Source organism: Gopherus evgoodei, chromosome 1 (assembly GCF_007399415.2).
Source record: "Gopherus evgoodei ecotype Sinaloan lineage chromosome 1, rGopEvg1_v1.p, whole genome shotgun sequence".
In the NCBI taxonomy this organism is placed as follows: Eukaryota; Metazoa; Chordata; order Testudines; family Testudinidae; genus Gopherus; species Gopherus evgoodei.
Window position 1 is genome coordinate 266,683,078 of NC_044322.1, and position 18,490 is coordinate 266,701,567.

An 18,490-nucleotide genomic window follows, 5' to 3' on the forward strand; every position below is an offset into this window, starting at 1 on the left:
TGATTTTTGGACCTGTCTAACTCTTGGTAATAACATTCTGGCCTGGAAATAATTTGGATTGTTTCCTGTTGTTACTAGTATAATAAAGAACATATCTTATGAATGTGTTTTTTAATACTTAGTGAACGGAGGATTGCACAATAATACATTTCTATTGCATCTTGATGTATCACTTAGCCATGCATTTATGTACACAACCCTTGTGTTTTTAAAAAGGCTTTAATAATGTATGACACCTAAAGAAGATTTGCAATTGTGTGTAATTTGTTAAATGAGAATACAGAATGCATCCACATTTGAACGTGTCCCTCTTAAACAAGGAACAGAGTAAAAAATCTGTTTTGAATTTAAATGTGGGCATAATGACAGAATGCATAACCCTGGTATTCTGGATGTGCGTATGGAAAATGAGGCTATGATGGCGTGCATTTTGAAGTAAGTTTATCACAGCTACTCTGCAGGGAGCCTAGCTCCTCTTGCAGCATTATGAACACTTTATTTACCCTTCCCGATGACCACTTAGCGTCATGGAACACTCTTAGTTTATGTTTTCTTCCCCCAAAGTATGAGTTATGGCTTGTTGTTTCTTCCCGGGCAAAGTTAAGATTGTGGAAGCTATCTGAGTATGACTCTGGCTTATTGTACAGGTGCAATCTTCACTCTGAATTTCCTGGGTTTCTAACATTTTAGATATTTATTTTAACTCCAACCTTCTTGAAAGATTTAAAATGCAATATATGCGCCTATGAGCTTAGTTTCTCATTAACTATATTTTGGTGGAGGATTTTTCCCATTTTTTTAAAATTCTCTAAAAATACTGCTGGAAAAGAGCCTTCTTACTGCAGACTCTAGAAGAAGGAAGAAGGAAGCCCCAATCCAGGCATACAGCAGAACTTTGGATGTCCATGGAGTGAACACCCCTGTTGGTCACTGAGTCTCCTCCTAAGCAAAGTCACCACCCATCCTCTTGTGAAGAGGAGTTCTGGTGTGGTAAGTCTCTGAAAAGTCAGCAAAAAGAGAGTAGCACTTTGAGAACTTCTGCAGACCCGAGGAACAGGACTCTTCTTTGAGAGCCCAGGACATGCACAGAAGTGCAGCTCACCTTCTTTCAACTATTGCAGGGCTGCAGGGTTCGCCATTGAAAATTTGCAGCAAGGAGGTGGTGTGTGGTGATGGGAGACTTAACAATTAGCAGAATCAGAAGAAGCTGGGGAGAAATCTTCCCACCCATCCTACTGCTCATGGACCTCCGTGGAGGAGTGATGAACCTGTACCACCGCTTTCTCTGACTGTTTCCTGCTGCTTCCTGGGTCCGATGCACGGAGTTGTAAGCATTGAAGAGCCTCTGGGAGAGGCTCTCCCCATGAACTTTAGAAGGCTCTTCAGCCTCCAGGTAGCCTCCATCCCCTGTGGCCCTTATGAGGCTATTTGGAGCCTTTCAAATCTGAACATCTCATAAACGCCCTACCAACATCCAGAGCTAAAATATGTTCACAGATAGTGTGGGGGATGAGCAGTGTGTTTCATAAGGCTCACCAGTGGAGTCTACAGGTAGGAGACCAATGGCCCTGGATCTCCTTCCCCATCCCAACCCCCTTGCCATCTCCAGCCCAGACAATCTCATAAAGTCAATGGGATTTAGACTCCAAAGTGCCCAAGTCACTTTTGAAAATGGGGCTTAGTCATTTAGGCATTTCAAAAAAATGTATATATTGTGTTGTTCTTTGCTGGTACAGAATTGTGATGCAGAGTGGAAAAAGATTTGAAAGAGCCTATGAACTATAAAAGCAGAGATTATATTACAGAGGCAGTGGAAAGTAACAACTCCAGAGGTTTCCGAATTGGTAAGCCAGAGAGAGAGGATCTCTGAGGGGAAAGTAGCAGCAGCTCACAAAGTCCTGTAGATGTTCTAAAGTCCCAGAAGCTGTAAACCCCAATTAATACATTCCAATGTGAAGTCTTGGTGAGGCAGAGAAGTGGGAGCTGTGGAATTGGTACCCTGTAGCAAAACGACAATGGTCAATCAGTGTGAAGGAGTGAGAGATATCACAAGGCTGTGAGAGCCTAACCCCAGCTGTCCCTGTAGAACAGGGGTCTCCAATGCAGTGCCTGCAGGTGCCATAGCCCCCGCCGAGGTGTCTGAATGCACCCGCGTACTGGCCGGTGGACAAGCATCTGCTGAAATGCTGCCGACAAGCTGCATCATCCAGACCAGTGGTCCCCAACCTTTTTCATCTGGCGGGCGCCAGACGACAAGCCATGGAGGACCGTGGTGGCAGACCAGCATCTGCCGAAATTCCGCCGACAAGCGGCAGCATCAATAGGCGTCACCACCGAAACGCCACTGACATGCCTCTGGATAATGCAGCTTGTGGGCAGCGTTTTGGCGGATGCTTGTCCACTGGCCAGTACACGGGCGCATTCAGACACCTCGGCAGGTGCCATGGCGCCCACGGGCACTGCGTTGGGGACCCCTGATCCAGAGGCATGTCAGCGGCATTTCGACGGTGGCGGCCATTGACATTGCTGCTTGTCAGCGGAATTTTGGCAGATGCTTGTCCGCCGTCACAGTCCTCCGTGGCTTGTCGTCTGGCACCTGAAGGATGAAGAAGGTTGGGGACCACTGTTGTAGAACATTCATCCCCAAGGGACAACTCAGAATGCCTTTCTGTCTATGTCCAGGAGTCAGGATGAAGTTATCAAAGTGGATACTAACTGGAAGGGGGACATTGCCAGGTACTTGTTTTAATACATTACAAAGCACTTTGGAGTGCTGAAGCATTAAAAATGTTGTAAAAGATGCCAAAGTTTTCAGAGATATTAAAGAATTCTTCCTTCTCCACGACAGTGAAAAATGGGATGGTTTGTGGTTGTTGCATTGCAGGAGGCTATACTTCTTCCCCAAAATTAAGAATGAGGAGATTCAGCTCATCAAGCAACTTGATTGGCTGGGCATTCATAAAGGCTTTACGAGAGAGAGAAATCCTGCTTAAAAGTAGTTACATAAATTATAATGTCAGAAGAGACCATTGTGATTATGTAGTCTGACCTCCAATATATCACAGGCCATAGAACTTCCCTGAATGAATTCTTATTTGAACTACAGAATATCTTTTAGAAAAAAATAATCCAATCTCAATCTAAAAATTGCAGAGGATGGAGAATGTATCAGGACCAGTGGTAAATTATTCAAATGATTAATTACTTTCACCATTAAAAGAATTTCATCTTGCTTCTAGACTGAATTTGTTTAACTTCAACTTCCAGCCACTGGATCATGTTATACCCTTCTCTGATACCTTGAAGACCCCTCTGTAATCAAATTTCTGCTCTCTCTATAGGTATTTATAAGGGGTGACTTGATCACAGTCTAATCTTCTCTTTGTTAAGCTAAACAAGTTGAGCTTCTTGCACTATTAGTATTAGGCATGTTTTTCAATTCTTTAACCATTCCTATAGTTCTTTTCCAATGTATCAAAATCCTTCTTGAATTGTGGACACCAGAACTGGACATAAAATTCTAACAGCAGTCACACTAGTGCTGTTATATACAGAGGTAATATAACCTCCCTATTCCTATTCAATATTCCCGTTTATACATCCAAGGATCACATTAGCCCTTTTGGCCACAGCGTCACACTGGAATCTCACATTCAGCTGATTATCCACCATGAACCCCAAGTGGTTTTTAGAGTCACTGCCTCTCAGGATAGAGTCCCCCTATCCTGTAAGTATGGCCTACATTCTTTGTTCCTAGATCCCTAACTTTACATTTGGGCATACTGAAATGCATAAATGTTGAATGAATTACTGGAATCCTGCAGAAAGTCAGAGAAACTGGGCATTATGTGGCTGGCCTTCACAAGGTTTTATGGGGAACAACAATCAACCTCCTAATCCAGGAGCAGTACAGGCTCACCAAGGTCCCTGTGCGGGGCTCCCAGCCTCTGAACTTGCTCCCTCATGCACAAGACTTATTTGGAGCTAGGGATATGATGCAGAGCCCTCTTCCCCAGTGCATACATAGTAAAGAAGATCCCTGGTGCACCTGTTCCACACATGTGCCCTTCACTTACAAGTTCAATGGGGCTGCCACAGTGACTTTTCTGAACTCAAAATCAATAAGTTGATTTCATATGTGGAGAAAAAAAAATGGGGCAGATTTGCAACTGGCAGAAATCAGCTTATCCCTGCTGAAGTCAATGGACACTCATGTACATCAGTTGAGGACCTGACCCACTGTGGTAGGTTCTTTTTAAAACTTCCCCAGTATGTGACAAAAGATGAAATTAACTTGGAGGTTGTTCTTGACTGCACTGTCCTTTCCAAAAATGTCATATTTAATGTGGGATGAAATGTCACTGATTTAACAGATTTTATACTCTAGGTTAAGTGAGAGGGAAATAACCACACACAGCACAGGTAGATCATTATCCGAAGCTGGCTTCTAATAAGAACAACAGACCACAGTGTTAACTGGAGGAATGGACATAGTGTCGGAGAGCTGGTCACAGCCTTGCTTGGCTGGGTGCTCAGTTAGTGTTTTACTGAAACAAGGGCGTAGGGAGGAAAAATGAGCCAAGTTGGCGAAACAGACTCTTCAGTATATCTTTTCTTATTTGGAGAGAGGTGTGTGTGTGTGTGTGTGTGTGTGTGTGTGCGTGCGTGCGTGCGTGCGCGCGTGCGTGCGCGCGCACGCGTTTAATGAAACAATTGTACATTATCTGTAGTTTTTCTGTTAATCAGAATGGATAATTCATGCAATCGATCAGGTTCAAGAGAAAAAGAAATGTATCACTGCTCTCCTTCTCCTACTACAACATGAAAACAGTATCTTTAGAGATTTTTTTTTTTAAACCAGAGTATTTCCCCCAATTTCTACTACCCACCTGTTTTGAACTCTGGTGGTTCAGATAAAATAGGACCCAGATATGAACCATACCTTTTGCATAACTAAAACCACCTCTGATTTTGCCCAGCTCTAGTTAAATTTAACTTTTTAAATGGCATTTTAGTTGCTTATTATCAGTTTGTTATTTGGTTGCTTTATAAAATGTTTCTAAGGCAGTGGTCCCCAAACTTTTCAGGGTCACATCCCCCTAACCCTCCCCCCCAGGCCTGGAAATGGACGGAGTAAGGGGGCAAAGGCTGGGGCCACAGCCAGGGGCGGGTGCAGAGGCTGGAAGTCAGGACTCTGGGTGTGGAGCCGGCAGGCCAGGCCCAGGAGCAGAGACCCGAACATGGGGCTGTCAGCTGGGGCTGGGGCCAGAAGCGGAGCCAGATGGTGCTCGCTCTCCCCCCCCCAACCATGGGGATTGGCCTGGGCACCAGCTGCGCTCCCCTCCAAATGTTCCTCTGTGCCCCCCAAGGGGGGCACACCTCACAATTTGGGGACCTCTGTTCCAAGGGCTTGTTTACATAGCACTATATGGCAAGTCAGGGTGTGGATCTACAGCACACCACACCAGACTGCTACACAGTAATGTCCCCTGTGGACACTGCTATAGCACAGTGAAAATCCTGGACTCAGTGTGGCATGATGTATGCGCAGCAAGTTGGTGCCCTGTAGATTCACTCCCTGGCTTGCCACACAGTTACTGGCTTTTGCAGATAAGGATGGTACATTACCACCAAGCAGACAGTATTTTCTAAACGCAGCGGTTTTAACTTTGGGTCCTAAAGGCACTCACCCATTACTGCAACCCACCCCCTTCACACAACCCTTTCTGTTCTAATAAAAGTTGGGTTCACAGCAGAATCCATAGCTGGTTTTTGTGTGAGGAGTTAGGTTGTGGGCTTTCACCCGGAGCTTTTTCTGGCTGCTAGGGGATGGCTCAAGTGGGACAACACCCGTTGATAGGCTGTTGAGGCCCAACTATATAGACTCTTGAACTTATTGTGGTTGCTGGGAGATGGTGGGCATCAGCCTGCCCATAGTTAAGGCACTTTCTCTCATCTGAGGGGAAGGGGGCCAGTGTACAGGCCTCAGTAAATACTGGGGACAACAAATGAAAACAACCGGGCTGGGTGTGACGGTCCACACGTGAACATCAGGTAACCAGAAGGGACGCTGAGCAGAGACAACTCCTGACAGCGCCCCCTGCTCCTCAAAGGAATCAGTAGGGCACTGCCCTAAGAAATGCTGACTCAGGGGTGTAACTTCACAGGACCAGAAAATGGCCCCAAAGTCACAGAATGCCCTCCTCGTCCAGCTTCCTCCTCCTGATCGTGATGGTTGGCCACCAGTTTACAAAGAGTTCTCACAAGTCTGTGGAGCCACAGATGGGCGTAGGAATAGAGCAGGAGTTGTGGGGAGATTGCAGCCATAACCTCAGTAAGAGGCTTCTTGAGGACCCGGAAGAGGGGTTGTAGTCTGACACATAGATGTATGCCAGAGTCTCTCTATCACTGCAGAAAGGACAGGTGCCAGGGGAGTTAGTGAACTGGTCACATACATGCCTGTGACCTCAGCTCCATGGGGAGCCAACAACTGATATCCTTAGTGGGCTGTGGAACCAAAGTGGAGTACAGGCTGGCCCATGGGTACAGCCTCTTGAAGTGTGGAACTGTGTTCTGTGCAGGCAGATGGAGGAGGGGAGGGCTGAGGACTGCATCTGGAATGGTTCTGAGTAGGAAAGAGTCAGAGCAGAGAAAGCAGGGGAGAGGAAAGGACTGACGTGCTCCTTCCAGGACATAGCAGCTCTGCCCTATTTTGCAGATGATTTCCCCCTCCACCACTCACCACCCCAACAAGAAAGAAAACTCAGTGGGTTCCCCATCATGACACCACTTCTGGGTAGTGCCCCACATGCAGAGAAATCCTGCACTAATGGTTGGGAGAGGCAAAATGTACTCTAATCTGGATTCTGCCACTTCCTGCTAGGTGAACTTGGCCTAGCAAGTTACACAATCTCTCTGTTTCCCCAGCTATAAAAAGAAAATATAATTATTTAATTGTCTTTGTAAAGCACTATGAGAACCTGGGATAAGAATGGTTGTAAGAGAGCAGTTTTGTTGTTATTACGATATATTTGTAGGGATTCTCCTTGTGTATTCCAGGTTTTTTTTTTCCTGTTATTAGGGCACTAGGATAGCTTTGCTCATTTTTATGCATAATTCTTTCTTCATCTAAGCTTTAATGCATTACAGAGGGACCCCCCTATAATAGAGAGAGGGCAGCTCAGAGTGCTGGACAAACTGACTCATAAGTCTCTCTTGTTCATAAAAATCCCAAAATACTGCACTTCAAAATGACCTCCTAAGTTGGTTGGAAAGAAGTTTAGGATTTTTTTTTTTGCATAACTAAATTTAGGGTGCATATGTACGTCTATGTATTTACTTTAAACACATCTAAAATATTATGGCTAGATTCCGATCTCAGTAAAACCACTTTAAAGTTGGGCCAACTTCATCAACTTCAATTGAGATACTCTGTATTTACACCAGTGTTATTAAAATTAGAATCTGATCCAGTGTGCATCTATGCCACAGCTTTTTCATCACAGGTTCCTTGGGAGATTAAGCGAATGAGTGCTCCAATAAAGCCAGGTGTTCTTCTAAAGAATGCAATTATAACAAGGCTTGATGGAGTTAACTGGCAAGGAGCAGTTGCTGTATCTCAGAGAATGCTATGAACAGTGGACCAATTCATTCACAATTATGCCATTATTTCCTGGACAGGCCTCAAACTGGATACATCATTTTTAGAAATGAAATACACATTGACCTCCATTTCTGAAATGTCAAGCGTGTTGTAAACTAGTTCACAGGACGTCAAATGCTTTAGAAACTGAGAAGGGGAGATTGGAAAGGGAGCTGCTCTTAATCCACAGCCAGTTTTTAGATATCTTATTTTTAAGAGCAAGCTATAGATTATAGAGAGAACAAGACACAGGGAACTGGTCATTAAAAAGCAAAATTACCATTTCAGTGTTCCACTGATGACACAATAGATGAGCATTTTGCTCAAGGCTGAGTGCATTAATGCCTTGACAGAATTACTTACCTTATAAAATCACTACTTAAACTGCACACACATTACCCAGATTTTTCATAAACCAGAGTTAACGCAGTTGTGTAAAACAGAGTATATGGGTATAAAAACATTACACACAGACTACAAGACTCCCCACGTAAGAAGACAGCCAGTGAAAAATCTAGCACAAAAGTCTGAAGAACTACTATAATATGAAATTGATTAAATAGACATGATGTTATCTTTTTTCTTGGCACTAGTGTTTGACCTCATTCTTCCTCTATTTTTTTGTAACCATATAAAGTGAATTTTCAGCTGTTTTCAAAGGATTCTGTGCTCATGGTCAGGCCTAATGAAAATTCCTGTGGGGCCAGAACTCGTAGTAGCTAGTACTTTGCGTAACAGGAGGTGTGCATGTTGCACTGGCTTTCAGAGAGGGTGTGGATAAACTTAGTGAAATTGTCTGGAATGAGTCTCTTTACTTGCTGTATAGCTTAGGGTTCTGTGCACTGACTAGTTCTCAAACCTCTCACTCAGTAGAACATCCCTTGAGAGTTCACTCTTGACTTACCTCCTCTCCCTAACATCCGCTGCTTGGTTTTCAAAATATTCCTCCCTACAGACCACTAGGAAAAGCTCTATTTGTGGTCAACATTGATGGACTACAGTTTGAGAATCAGTGCTGTAACTAGGTTGCTTAGGTTGATTTCTGGGTCTTATGGGAAAACAAATGATGATAGGTTAGCTATTTTTCTTTATGCCAGGTCTGTGCTGGATTAACTAGTGGTATCCACAAGATTTGATCCTGAGGATTCATGACCACCAGAAACTTCCACCAAAGTCATTGGGAGTTACAAATGCTCTGAACCTCTCAGGAAACAAACCAAATACTTGTTTTTTCTAATATAATCGGGGCCCTATCCTGCTGACATGCATATGCAATATTGTGGACAACACTAGTTGCACTGAGCAGATTGGAACACTCGTGTAATCAAAGTTAAGCACATGTACATTTGCAGGATCAGGACCTTAGACAGCTCCATTTTCGAATGTTTTATATATATTACAATTCTTTGCTGTCCTTGGTCATTTGTTTGTTGCATGGAAGATACACAGTATCACTCCTGGCAGGCCCATAATGTGATATAACATTATTTTAAATACACAATCAGTTCTGCAAGAGGCCTTATTTGTTAATAAGAATTTTATACAATCTTCATGCAAAGTCTATATAATTCTTTACAGATGTTTCCCACTCCAAATACATCTTTTAGTGGTATTTTCTCAAAGAGTGAAAAAATAGACCAATGTCAGCAGTCCACCATTCATGCAATACATTGAAATAACAAACCAGTGTGCACATGCAGTCCACGAATCACTGTGTGCTATGCTTGCCTTTCTATGCCCAATCCACAGATATGGTCTATTATAGCTCTGAGTTTGAGAGTCTGGCTCTCTAGCTCAAGCTGCAGCAACTCCCTGTTTCAGTTCTCAGTGGGTCAGCCAAGATGGTGGCCATTACATAATGGGGGCTAATCTGGGATCCAAAATGCTGTGGGTCTCCAGTGCTGAGGACGGGCTTTCTCCATTGAGAGGAAGTATGTAATCCACTGGTCAGTATATGTTACATGTTCCTTTCTGAGCCCAACCCATAGAGGATGTCAGTTTCTTATACAGCCTAGCTCTGTACGTCAAGCTATAGAGATTCCTGCTTTTAGCTCAGATGGTCTCCCTGGTCAATCCCTAGTAATGATTCATATGGCAGTTGTCACATAGACATGATGCAGGAAAGGAAATATTTTGGTATGAAAACATTTCAGTTTCAAATTTCCAGGGGACAAGATATAACATATCATAATTAACTGCAGGGAATTATTATTTTTCCAACAAAAAAATGATTTTTCAAATTAAGAAAACTCTCAGGCTCTCCTTTGAATTTTTCTGTGTCAATAAAATGCCAATCCTTTCTTTAGCTTAACCTTGTTCCTCCTTGTTCTGCATTTGGCATTAGTTCACATAGTCTTTCTGCACCCTTTAGAATTTCATATGCCATACTGGGATGGATATCTCCAAAGAAAGGACTCCTGTGCTGTGGTATGATAGGGGATGGATTACAAGCTGTGCTGCCAACAGTGGGCACTGTTGTAAATAGACAAAGCTCTCTCAGGCCCTGTGTCATAAACAGATAGTTAAGGGTTAATAGAACAGGAGTACTTCATGTCTCTTTTGCCTGTAAAGAGTTAACAAGTTCAGTGAGCCTGGCTGTCACTTGACCAGAAGACCAATCAGGGGACAGGATACTTTCAAATCTTGAGGGAGGGAAGTTTTTGTGCGTGCTGTTAGATTTTGTTTGTTGTTCTCTCGGGGTTCTGAGAGTGACCAGACGTGCAACCAGGTTTCTCTCCAATCTCTCTGTTACAGTCTCTTATATGTCCAGAATAGTAAGTACTAGGTAGATAAGGCGAGTTAGGCTTATGTTTGTTTTCTTTATTTGCAAATGTGTATTTGGCTGGAAGGAGTTCAAATGTGTATTTTGCTGAAAGGATTTTAATTTGTACTTGTATACTTAGGCTGGGAGGGTATTCCCAGTGTCTATAGCTGAAAGACCCTGTAACATATTCCATCTTAAATTTACAAAGATAATTTTTACTGTTTTTTCTTTCTTTAATTAAAAGATTTTCTTGTTTAAAAACCTGATTTTTTTTTTCTGGCGAGACCCCAGGGGACTGGGTCTGGATCCACCAGGGAATTGGTGGGGAGAAAGGAGGGAAGGGGGAGAGAAAGGTTAATTTTCTCTCTGTGTTAGGATTACTTTCTCTCTCAGGGAGAGTCTGGGAGGGAGAGAGAGAAGGAAGCGGGGAAGGTGAATTTTCCTCTCTGGTTTAAGATTCAAGGAGTTTGAATCATAGTAATCTTCCAGGGTAACCCAGGGAGGGGAAGCCTGGGAGAGGCAACGGTGAGGGAAATGGTTTACTTTCCTTGTGTTAAGATCCAGAAGGACTGGGTCTTGGGGGTCCCCGGGCAAGGTTTTTGGGGGACCAGAGTGTACCAGGCACTGGAATTCCTGGTTGGTGGCAGCGCTACAGGTTCTAAGCTGGTAATTAAGCTTAGAGGAATTCATGCTGGTACCCCATCTTTTGGACGCTAAGGTTCAGAGTGGGGAATTATACCATGACTCCCTGAAAGCACAATACTAAAAATACTGCATGGCACAATTTTGTTCGAACCATTCTACAACTCCATTTGAAGACTCAAGGTCCGATCCTCAGCTGCTGTACATTGGCCTACCGCCACTAGAATTAAAGAGCTAGGGGTGATTTACACAAGCTGAATATCTGGCCTGAAGTCACTATAATGAAATCACCAGAAACTGCTTTTAAGAAGTGTTTTCCACCATTTGGGAAAGTATAACATAGAAAGACATGTAAGTCAAATAAATTACCAGGCCCTGAGAGTTTATACCCCTGAGTCTTAAAAGGAAGGAAGAGAGATTAGAGAAGCCTTCACTTTTATGTTCAGAATTTCTTTGAGAAGATGGCTTCCTGAGGACTCAAGACCATTATTCCAGAAAAGAATGACAAGGCTATAGAGAACAATTCTAGAGCGATTGGGGCAACATTGGTAGATGGAGAAAGACCAGAAAAGATTATGCAGAGCCTACAGTAGTTGGGAAACACTTTCAAAAGCACAGTTTAATTAGAAACTGCCAGCATAGATTTAAAAGAGGGAAAGTTTGTTTTAACTAACAACATACTGGGGTCCTTCAAGTATTACTGCCACTGTAAACAAGAGAAATGCGGTGGATGTTATATACAGTACTTAGACTTTCCACAAACCATTTGATAAAGTACCACACTGACTTTTATTGGACAAAGCACAGAAAAAACTGGTACAGTGGTTAAAACAGCTTGCTGAACTGAAAACTGCTTCAAACAATGGAAATAAAGATTGGCTGTAAATGGGAACTTCTCAAGCTGAAAATGAAGTTTTCATTGAGGTCTTCCCTCCCACATGCTGGATATTAAGTCCTCTCTGGTTTTCTTTAGATGGGAATATTATGGGCTGGGTTGTGACTTGGACTGTCTGCCTGTGCAAATGAATGAGAGAGAATAAAACCCTCTCTGACAAACCTACATGGACTATCTGGACATTTTGTCTGGGCACATAGGAGTGGGGCTATTCATTTGCAGACGTGGTTCAAAGAGCAAGTAAGCCAGGAGTGACAAGTGTAGGATACTCGGTGTTGGTTCAGAGTGGGGAAGGAACCTTGAGAACTGTGCAGGGTAGTAGGGCTCCCTCTGTGTAACCCTCTACAAGGCTGTGTTAGCCTTGCCTGGCTTATGGGTCTAGGGGTGACAGGACAGAGCAGGAGCTATGCACGCAACACTCCCACTGCAAGAAATTGAGTGGGCAGGGGGGAAAATGGCTCTGGACATGGTCAGGAAGTATACTGCACCCTTAATAGGGCTGTAGCAAAGCACTCCCACCAGAACAAGAAGGGAGCAGGGGAGAAATTATGCCTCTGACACCTTATTTATACAAACATTTAGTCCATGGCAAGACGGGGTGTGACTTTACCTCACACTAGCCTGCTGCATGCTAACTGCCCAAATGGACCCTGCTGATGTGCTCTTTGTCCCACTTGGCTTTGATGCAGAGGTGCACTGCATGCATCAGCAGGGTCCACACAGACGCTTACTATGGGGTAGATTTACACTCCAGCTTACCGCGAACTGAATGTTTGTGCTGACAAGCTCTAAGACACAATTTCTCCCCGGAGATCCTACCAGAGTGGCTTAGCTACACACAGCTCCCCACACAGGCTCTGGTTTAAAGGCTCAGTCTAGCTCTTAGTTTAAAGGCAGAATATTAACGTTAGACTGTTGCGCTACTTTAAATATGGCTTCACTTGCCGCTTACAAAAGGGGTTAGAATAATTCTCTTTGGCTTATATTCAATACCTCTATTTACCTAGTCAGCACTTTAGGATTTGCTCTTTTCCAACTCTCCTTCAGCACTCTGCTAATTATTCAAAGACCTGGGCCCTCCACTTCCCCTTCCCTGCCCATTGTTTTTCAGTGCAGCATTTTGCTAATAGTTCTCATCTCTCTTTGGCCACTTCCTTCAGAATTCTGGATCCCTCCTGGCCCTAGAACTGTGTTATGGGTCAGCAGTTTTAATTTGCTTATCACATAATAGATAAGGCTCTGATTTCCTTCAGTATTTCTTCTTCCTCTCAGGAGATTTATGTCTCTGGTCTATTCTAGGAATACTGAGGCAAACAAAGGATTTAATTTTTACATTTTTTACACCCACTTATGCTGATTCTGTCAATAATCCATCTTCGCTATCTCAGAGATTGCAATGTCTCACTTAATGACCTCTTGTGCATGTGCTTGAAAAATGTCTTTCCATTTATTGTAACCTCCCATGTAATCTTCCTTTCACTCTCCACCTTTCGGTTTTCTCTCTTCTTTTTTTACACTCTCATGGGCTGTAAAGGGCTGAATTTTAATGGATCTGTCAGGAATAACTGAAAAATGGGTCTCTGAGCAAGACTAAAATCTATGGGAAAGATTATGCATGGCCATGTAACAATGTATGTATATAGTTCTGCCAAGAATTACCATATGTAACGCGCGCAAAGTACTATATAGACATCAATTATTTTAGCTTCAACCAAGACAGAATTTAGTAATGTACTAAAGTTTGTTTGGTACTTTTACAATCTGTTTGGATCAGTGCCTCATGCCGAGATAGAATAAAGTGTGATAAACTCAGGACAGACAGCTACAAAGGAGGGGTAGGAAACCAGGTCTCAGAGGGTTAAAAGGCCTTCCTCCCTATCAACTAGGGGGTAACTACGGGTCAATCAGGTTCAGCTGAGAAGGGGTTGCCAAGATATCAATTAGACTCAGCTGAGAGGGAGCTACTGAGTTAATTAGGTTCAGCTGATTCCAACTAAGGGCTGCCTGAGACCTTTTTAAAAATTCCCTTGGGAGAAAGGAGGGGGAAGAGAAGACAGAGAAGGAGCCCTGCTGCCAGGAGGTTAGGAGCAGCAAGACAGCGAGCCTCACCAGGAGGAGAGGCAGTATTCTCTCCCACAAGGGAGAAATATACTCTAAAAAGGACTGGTGGAGGAAAGGAACAGACTTCCCCTGTGTCCCCAGAGAGACCAGATTACCCAAGCCTGTCTCACCAGGGCTAAAAGCAGCGGAGGCTGGGGAGACTGAGAAGGTGCCTTGCCACAAAAGTTACACAGCTCCCCAAGTAACAGAAGCTGATCAAATCAATTTAAGCTACTGGGTGTGTGCAGCTCTAGTTTTATGACGGTGAAATGAATGGAGTTCAGACATTGTCAAACTGAAGTAACTCAGTGACGATCAAGGCCTTCTATGTCCACTTGTGCCTCAAAGCTGCCAGAATGGAAAATATATACAAAAATGAGGAGAACGAGGATGGTTATATAAATGGTGGCCACCTTTCAGTGGAACAAAAAGTATTGCATGGTGATGTGGCATTGAAAAGGCTTTTTTGTTTGTTTGTTTGTTTTTAATACAGCCTGCAAGGTAACTGCAGGTCGTGGGACACACCTGTGAAAATCGGCATTCTGTCAGGTAGTTTAGGATGGGTGTTAGTCCAACTGTTTGCTCCTCAACTTTGGGGAATTCAGAACCAGGAACTCCCTTCCTACAGTTTAGTAAGTGACATCCACTAAAAATCTTACATCTTTAGGCTACGTCTACACTGTCAGCTAAGAGTGTGAATCTCAGCTCATGTCCACATACTCACGCTAGCTCATCTGAGCTAACAAGAGTATAAATAGGAGTGTAGGCACGGTAGTATGGGCAGCAGCAGCACAGCTAAGCCATGCCACCTACATACCTACAGGGTTCAGGCAGGTTTGCACTTGGCATGGCTAAGCTGTGCTGTTACTGCTTCTGCTGCCTGTACTACCAGGGCTAGGCTGCTACTTATACTTGCGGTAGCTCGATGTTTCTCTGTAAGGAACTGGAAATCACACCCCTAGCTCATAGTGTAGATGAAGCCTTTACCCAGAAGTCTGTTCCATCTTGTATAGGTTAGGAGCACATTCTAATTACGATAAATATAGACACAAGTGAGAGCCTTTGCGGAGGCTGAAGTTCCCCAATACTGTCATGATTTCCAGTTGATCATACATAGCAGCATCGGATATCACCACCTGAACTACTTCAGCACAGTGCAACTCTATGGAACCCTTTTTTTTTAAACCAGGGAATCCATTTAATACAGCCCAAAGTATTTCTGTGAAGCAAAGCCCAGTTATAATGAAGAATTGTTTAATGATGTAGAGTTATTTAAATGGACACATATTTTTTTAAATGGAGCCTTTACCAGCTGTTCTGCCCTTTTATTGCAAATGCAGAAGGAACATAATTCACTACGCTAGCATATAAAATCTGAGATAGAAGTGATTTAGATGCATGTGTGTGTTCTTTATACACCTGGTATGTTTTCTCACATTTCAAACACAAATCAGTGGGAAAACCTGTCTCTCCTGTTATAATAAACTCTGTGATATAGCGCATTTTCTCCCCTCATAGCAAGCAGAAATTGACTATCAGAGGTTTACATTTTACTAGGACAATTATGGGCCTATTGCTGTTCTGGAGGAATTAAATTTTTCTCACTCTGAAATTTTGTGGTGCCATTTACCTCCAGTGACTGGAAATGAGCCCTTTTCTCCTATTCCTTTCTTCTTACTGGGCTCAGACATGCATGCGGGACACACCGTTAGAATGCTGTGTGTAGTGGAGATGGAATGATGGGGTGTCAGGTCATTGAAGAGCTCCCAAAATAGGTCGCGTAACCTCCCCAGGAACTGCACAGGCACCTGCAGTTGTAACATTAACCTGTTCCTGAGTGTAACATATAGGACAACACCATAACTGCAGCTATGAAATGAACCATAAAGCATCACAGTTTCTGTACTTTCAACTGCAAATTCTTGCAGCATAATGGGAAGGAAAGGGTGAATGGCTGTATCTGACACCTCCTACGTTCAAGACAAATTCTATGCTAACCTCAACCCCTCATTGATTTATCTTTATCCATCTGCTGTCTCTTGTCTTATACTTAGATTAGAAGCTCTGTGGAACAGGGATCACCTTTTTGTCCTCTGCTTGTACAGCACCTAGCACAATGGAGTAATGATTCATGAACAGGGCTCTGAAGGGCTGTGGTAACACAAAATAAATAATAGCAATAACTAATAGTAACATCTTAGGGCCTACCTGTGTTGTAACCCCTCCCAAGAGCTGGCCAGGGACGGTGATTCTTCCAAAGGTTGCCCAGATACCAGTCACTCTGGTTCTCCACCAAGCCGAGAACCTGCTGGCCTGAAAACAAGCAACATGCAAACAGATCATTAAACAGAAGACAATTCATTTATGGGAATCAAATACAAAATCTGGAGTAGGGCAGGCAGTGGAAACAAAGCCCAGCAGTTCTGATGCTCCCTTCTTTCACATGTTATGAAGATGGGCAATCACCTAACTAGAAACAGGAACATTCTGGTAGTGCAAGCTCATCATGGCTCATTTTTCTTCTTTCTCCCTAGGCTAGTTTGAGTAACTAAACACTATGGGAATCTTTGTCACACTGACAAAAATATATATCAACCAGGCAAATCTGAATGCTGCCTGATTTTGGCATACCATGCTGGAGAAGCCTTCTGATGAGAAGACAGGGTTAGTACCAGGATACTCTAATATAATGGTCTGTTTATACTTTGATGATAATAATTTAATTGGAAAATGGGTCTGATATGAAAAATTATTTCCTCTTGCCATTTTTCCCCTTTAATTTCAGCATTTTATCTGGCAGAGCAACAGAGGAAATTCCTTTTGCTCCAGCAAATGATGGATTCAGAGGTTTTAGCTAAAAGAGAAAGTTGCACAGATTTAACTGAGGGCTTGTCTCCACGACAGGGTATTGCACACTCTGTATGTGTGTGTGTGTGTGATTTCTAAAGCACACTATCGAGTGGAGCATTCACTGGTCTGCATAGATCCTGTTGGTGTGCACGTAAAGTATCCTGGTGCACTTTAACATAGTGCCATTTGCAACAGTACTGTGTGAAAGTGGACTAGGGAACTTTTAGTGTACTCCAGCAGGATGTACGTGGATCAATTAATGTGTCCTGAGAAATGCTGTATAAAATAGGAGTAAGAAAAGTGACTCTAACAGTCCTTTTGGAGGGAGGGGGAAACTTAATCTGTAACTAGGAAAAGAAAAGGGTGACAATGTTTCAGGGTCTGTCTGCACTACAGCTGGGAGATGAAACTCACACTACTGGCTCAGCTAATAAAGCACAGGTGGTGGCTTGGGCTAGCCACCTGACTCCAAGCCTGCCTGACCCCATGGGTCCGGGCTCAGGTAGCTAGTTTGAGCTGCCACCTGTGCCACAATGTCCAGAGTGCTATTTTTAATGGCATAGCTCAAGCGAATGTGAGTGTGCCTGCCCACACCAGGAATCACATCTCCCAGCTGCAATGCAGACATACCCTCAGTGGGTAGGCCCCCTTAGGGAGATTGTGGTGGACAACAGCTGAATGACTGAGACTGGAAACTGTATTATCACCTTTTCTAGATACTACAGAAACACCATGCTCTGAGAGGTGAGAACATGGTTTCAAACCTAAAGTCCCAACTACCCTAGCAGAACTGCCATGTTTCCAGTTATGATATGCTAGTATGCAGAGATTGGTCAAACATGACATAGCTAGTATGGGACCAAATGAGCGTCATCAAAAGGTGTTAGAACCATATGAAGACTGTGTTTTGAGGGAAGAAATGGTGAGCAGTGTGATTCATTAAAATTCATAAGCACATGGGACGAAGCCCGTTCAGATTAGGTGATCAAAATGGTCCCTTTTGGTCTCATAATCTATAATATACTGATATCTAGAGTAGTGTACAAGAGTTCTTTGTTCCAGACCATCTTATAAGGGGTGGTTTGGAATAATAAAATAAAATAATATAATTATTATATATATTATATAACAAAACAAAAATGTATATTATGGAAACATTGTATTAATCATGACATGGTTTGTCATCCCCTTGACCAATCTACTTGTGTGGCCTATCTTTTTCCATTCCTGTTCGTTAGTCTTTTTAAAACGTGAGCAATTTTGGGCAAGGACCATTTCTTCTTCAAAGGTGGGACATCAAGGATGCTACTGAAAGTTAATAATAATAGTTGTGTGAAGAGGGCATGGAAAGTCAGAGGAGGAGGTCAAAAAACAGATGTGTGTGGTTCAGAGGTCGAGTGAAAAGAAGACAAGCACTGTCTCCTTTCAAAAGAAAAAAATATCCATCTGGAGGACTACAAGGCTAACACCTGTTGATTCAGGGCTGGAAGGCTGGCTGTTCCTTATAAACACCACTCCATTAGAGATAGAGTACAGTAAATCAAAAGAGAAAACTATCAGCAAAGGATGAGAAAACCAGAGAAGAAAATTCAGGGAC

The 18,490-nt window shown here is 43.1% G+C and overlaps 1 protein-coding gene across 1 annotated transcript in view; it reads right to left on the minus strand.

Moving 5' to 3' along the window:
* The window catches only part of LARGE1 (LARGE xylosyl- and glucuronyltransferase 1), a 394,379-nt gene that overhangs the window by 67,470 nt on the left and 308,419 nt on the right, over positions 1-18,490 (minus strand). Inside the window, exon 7 of the mRNA XM_030545186.1 lies at positions 16,252-16,356. Coding sequence (XP_030401046.1) covers positions 16,252-16,356 — 105 coding nt within the window. The remainder of the gene's footprint in view (positions 1-16,251; positions 16,357-18,490) is intronic.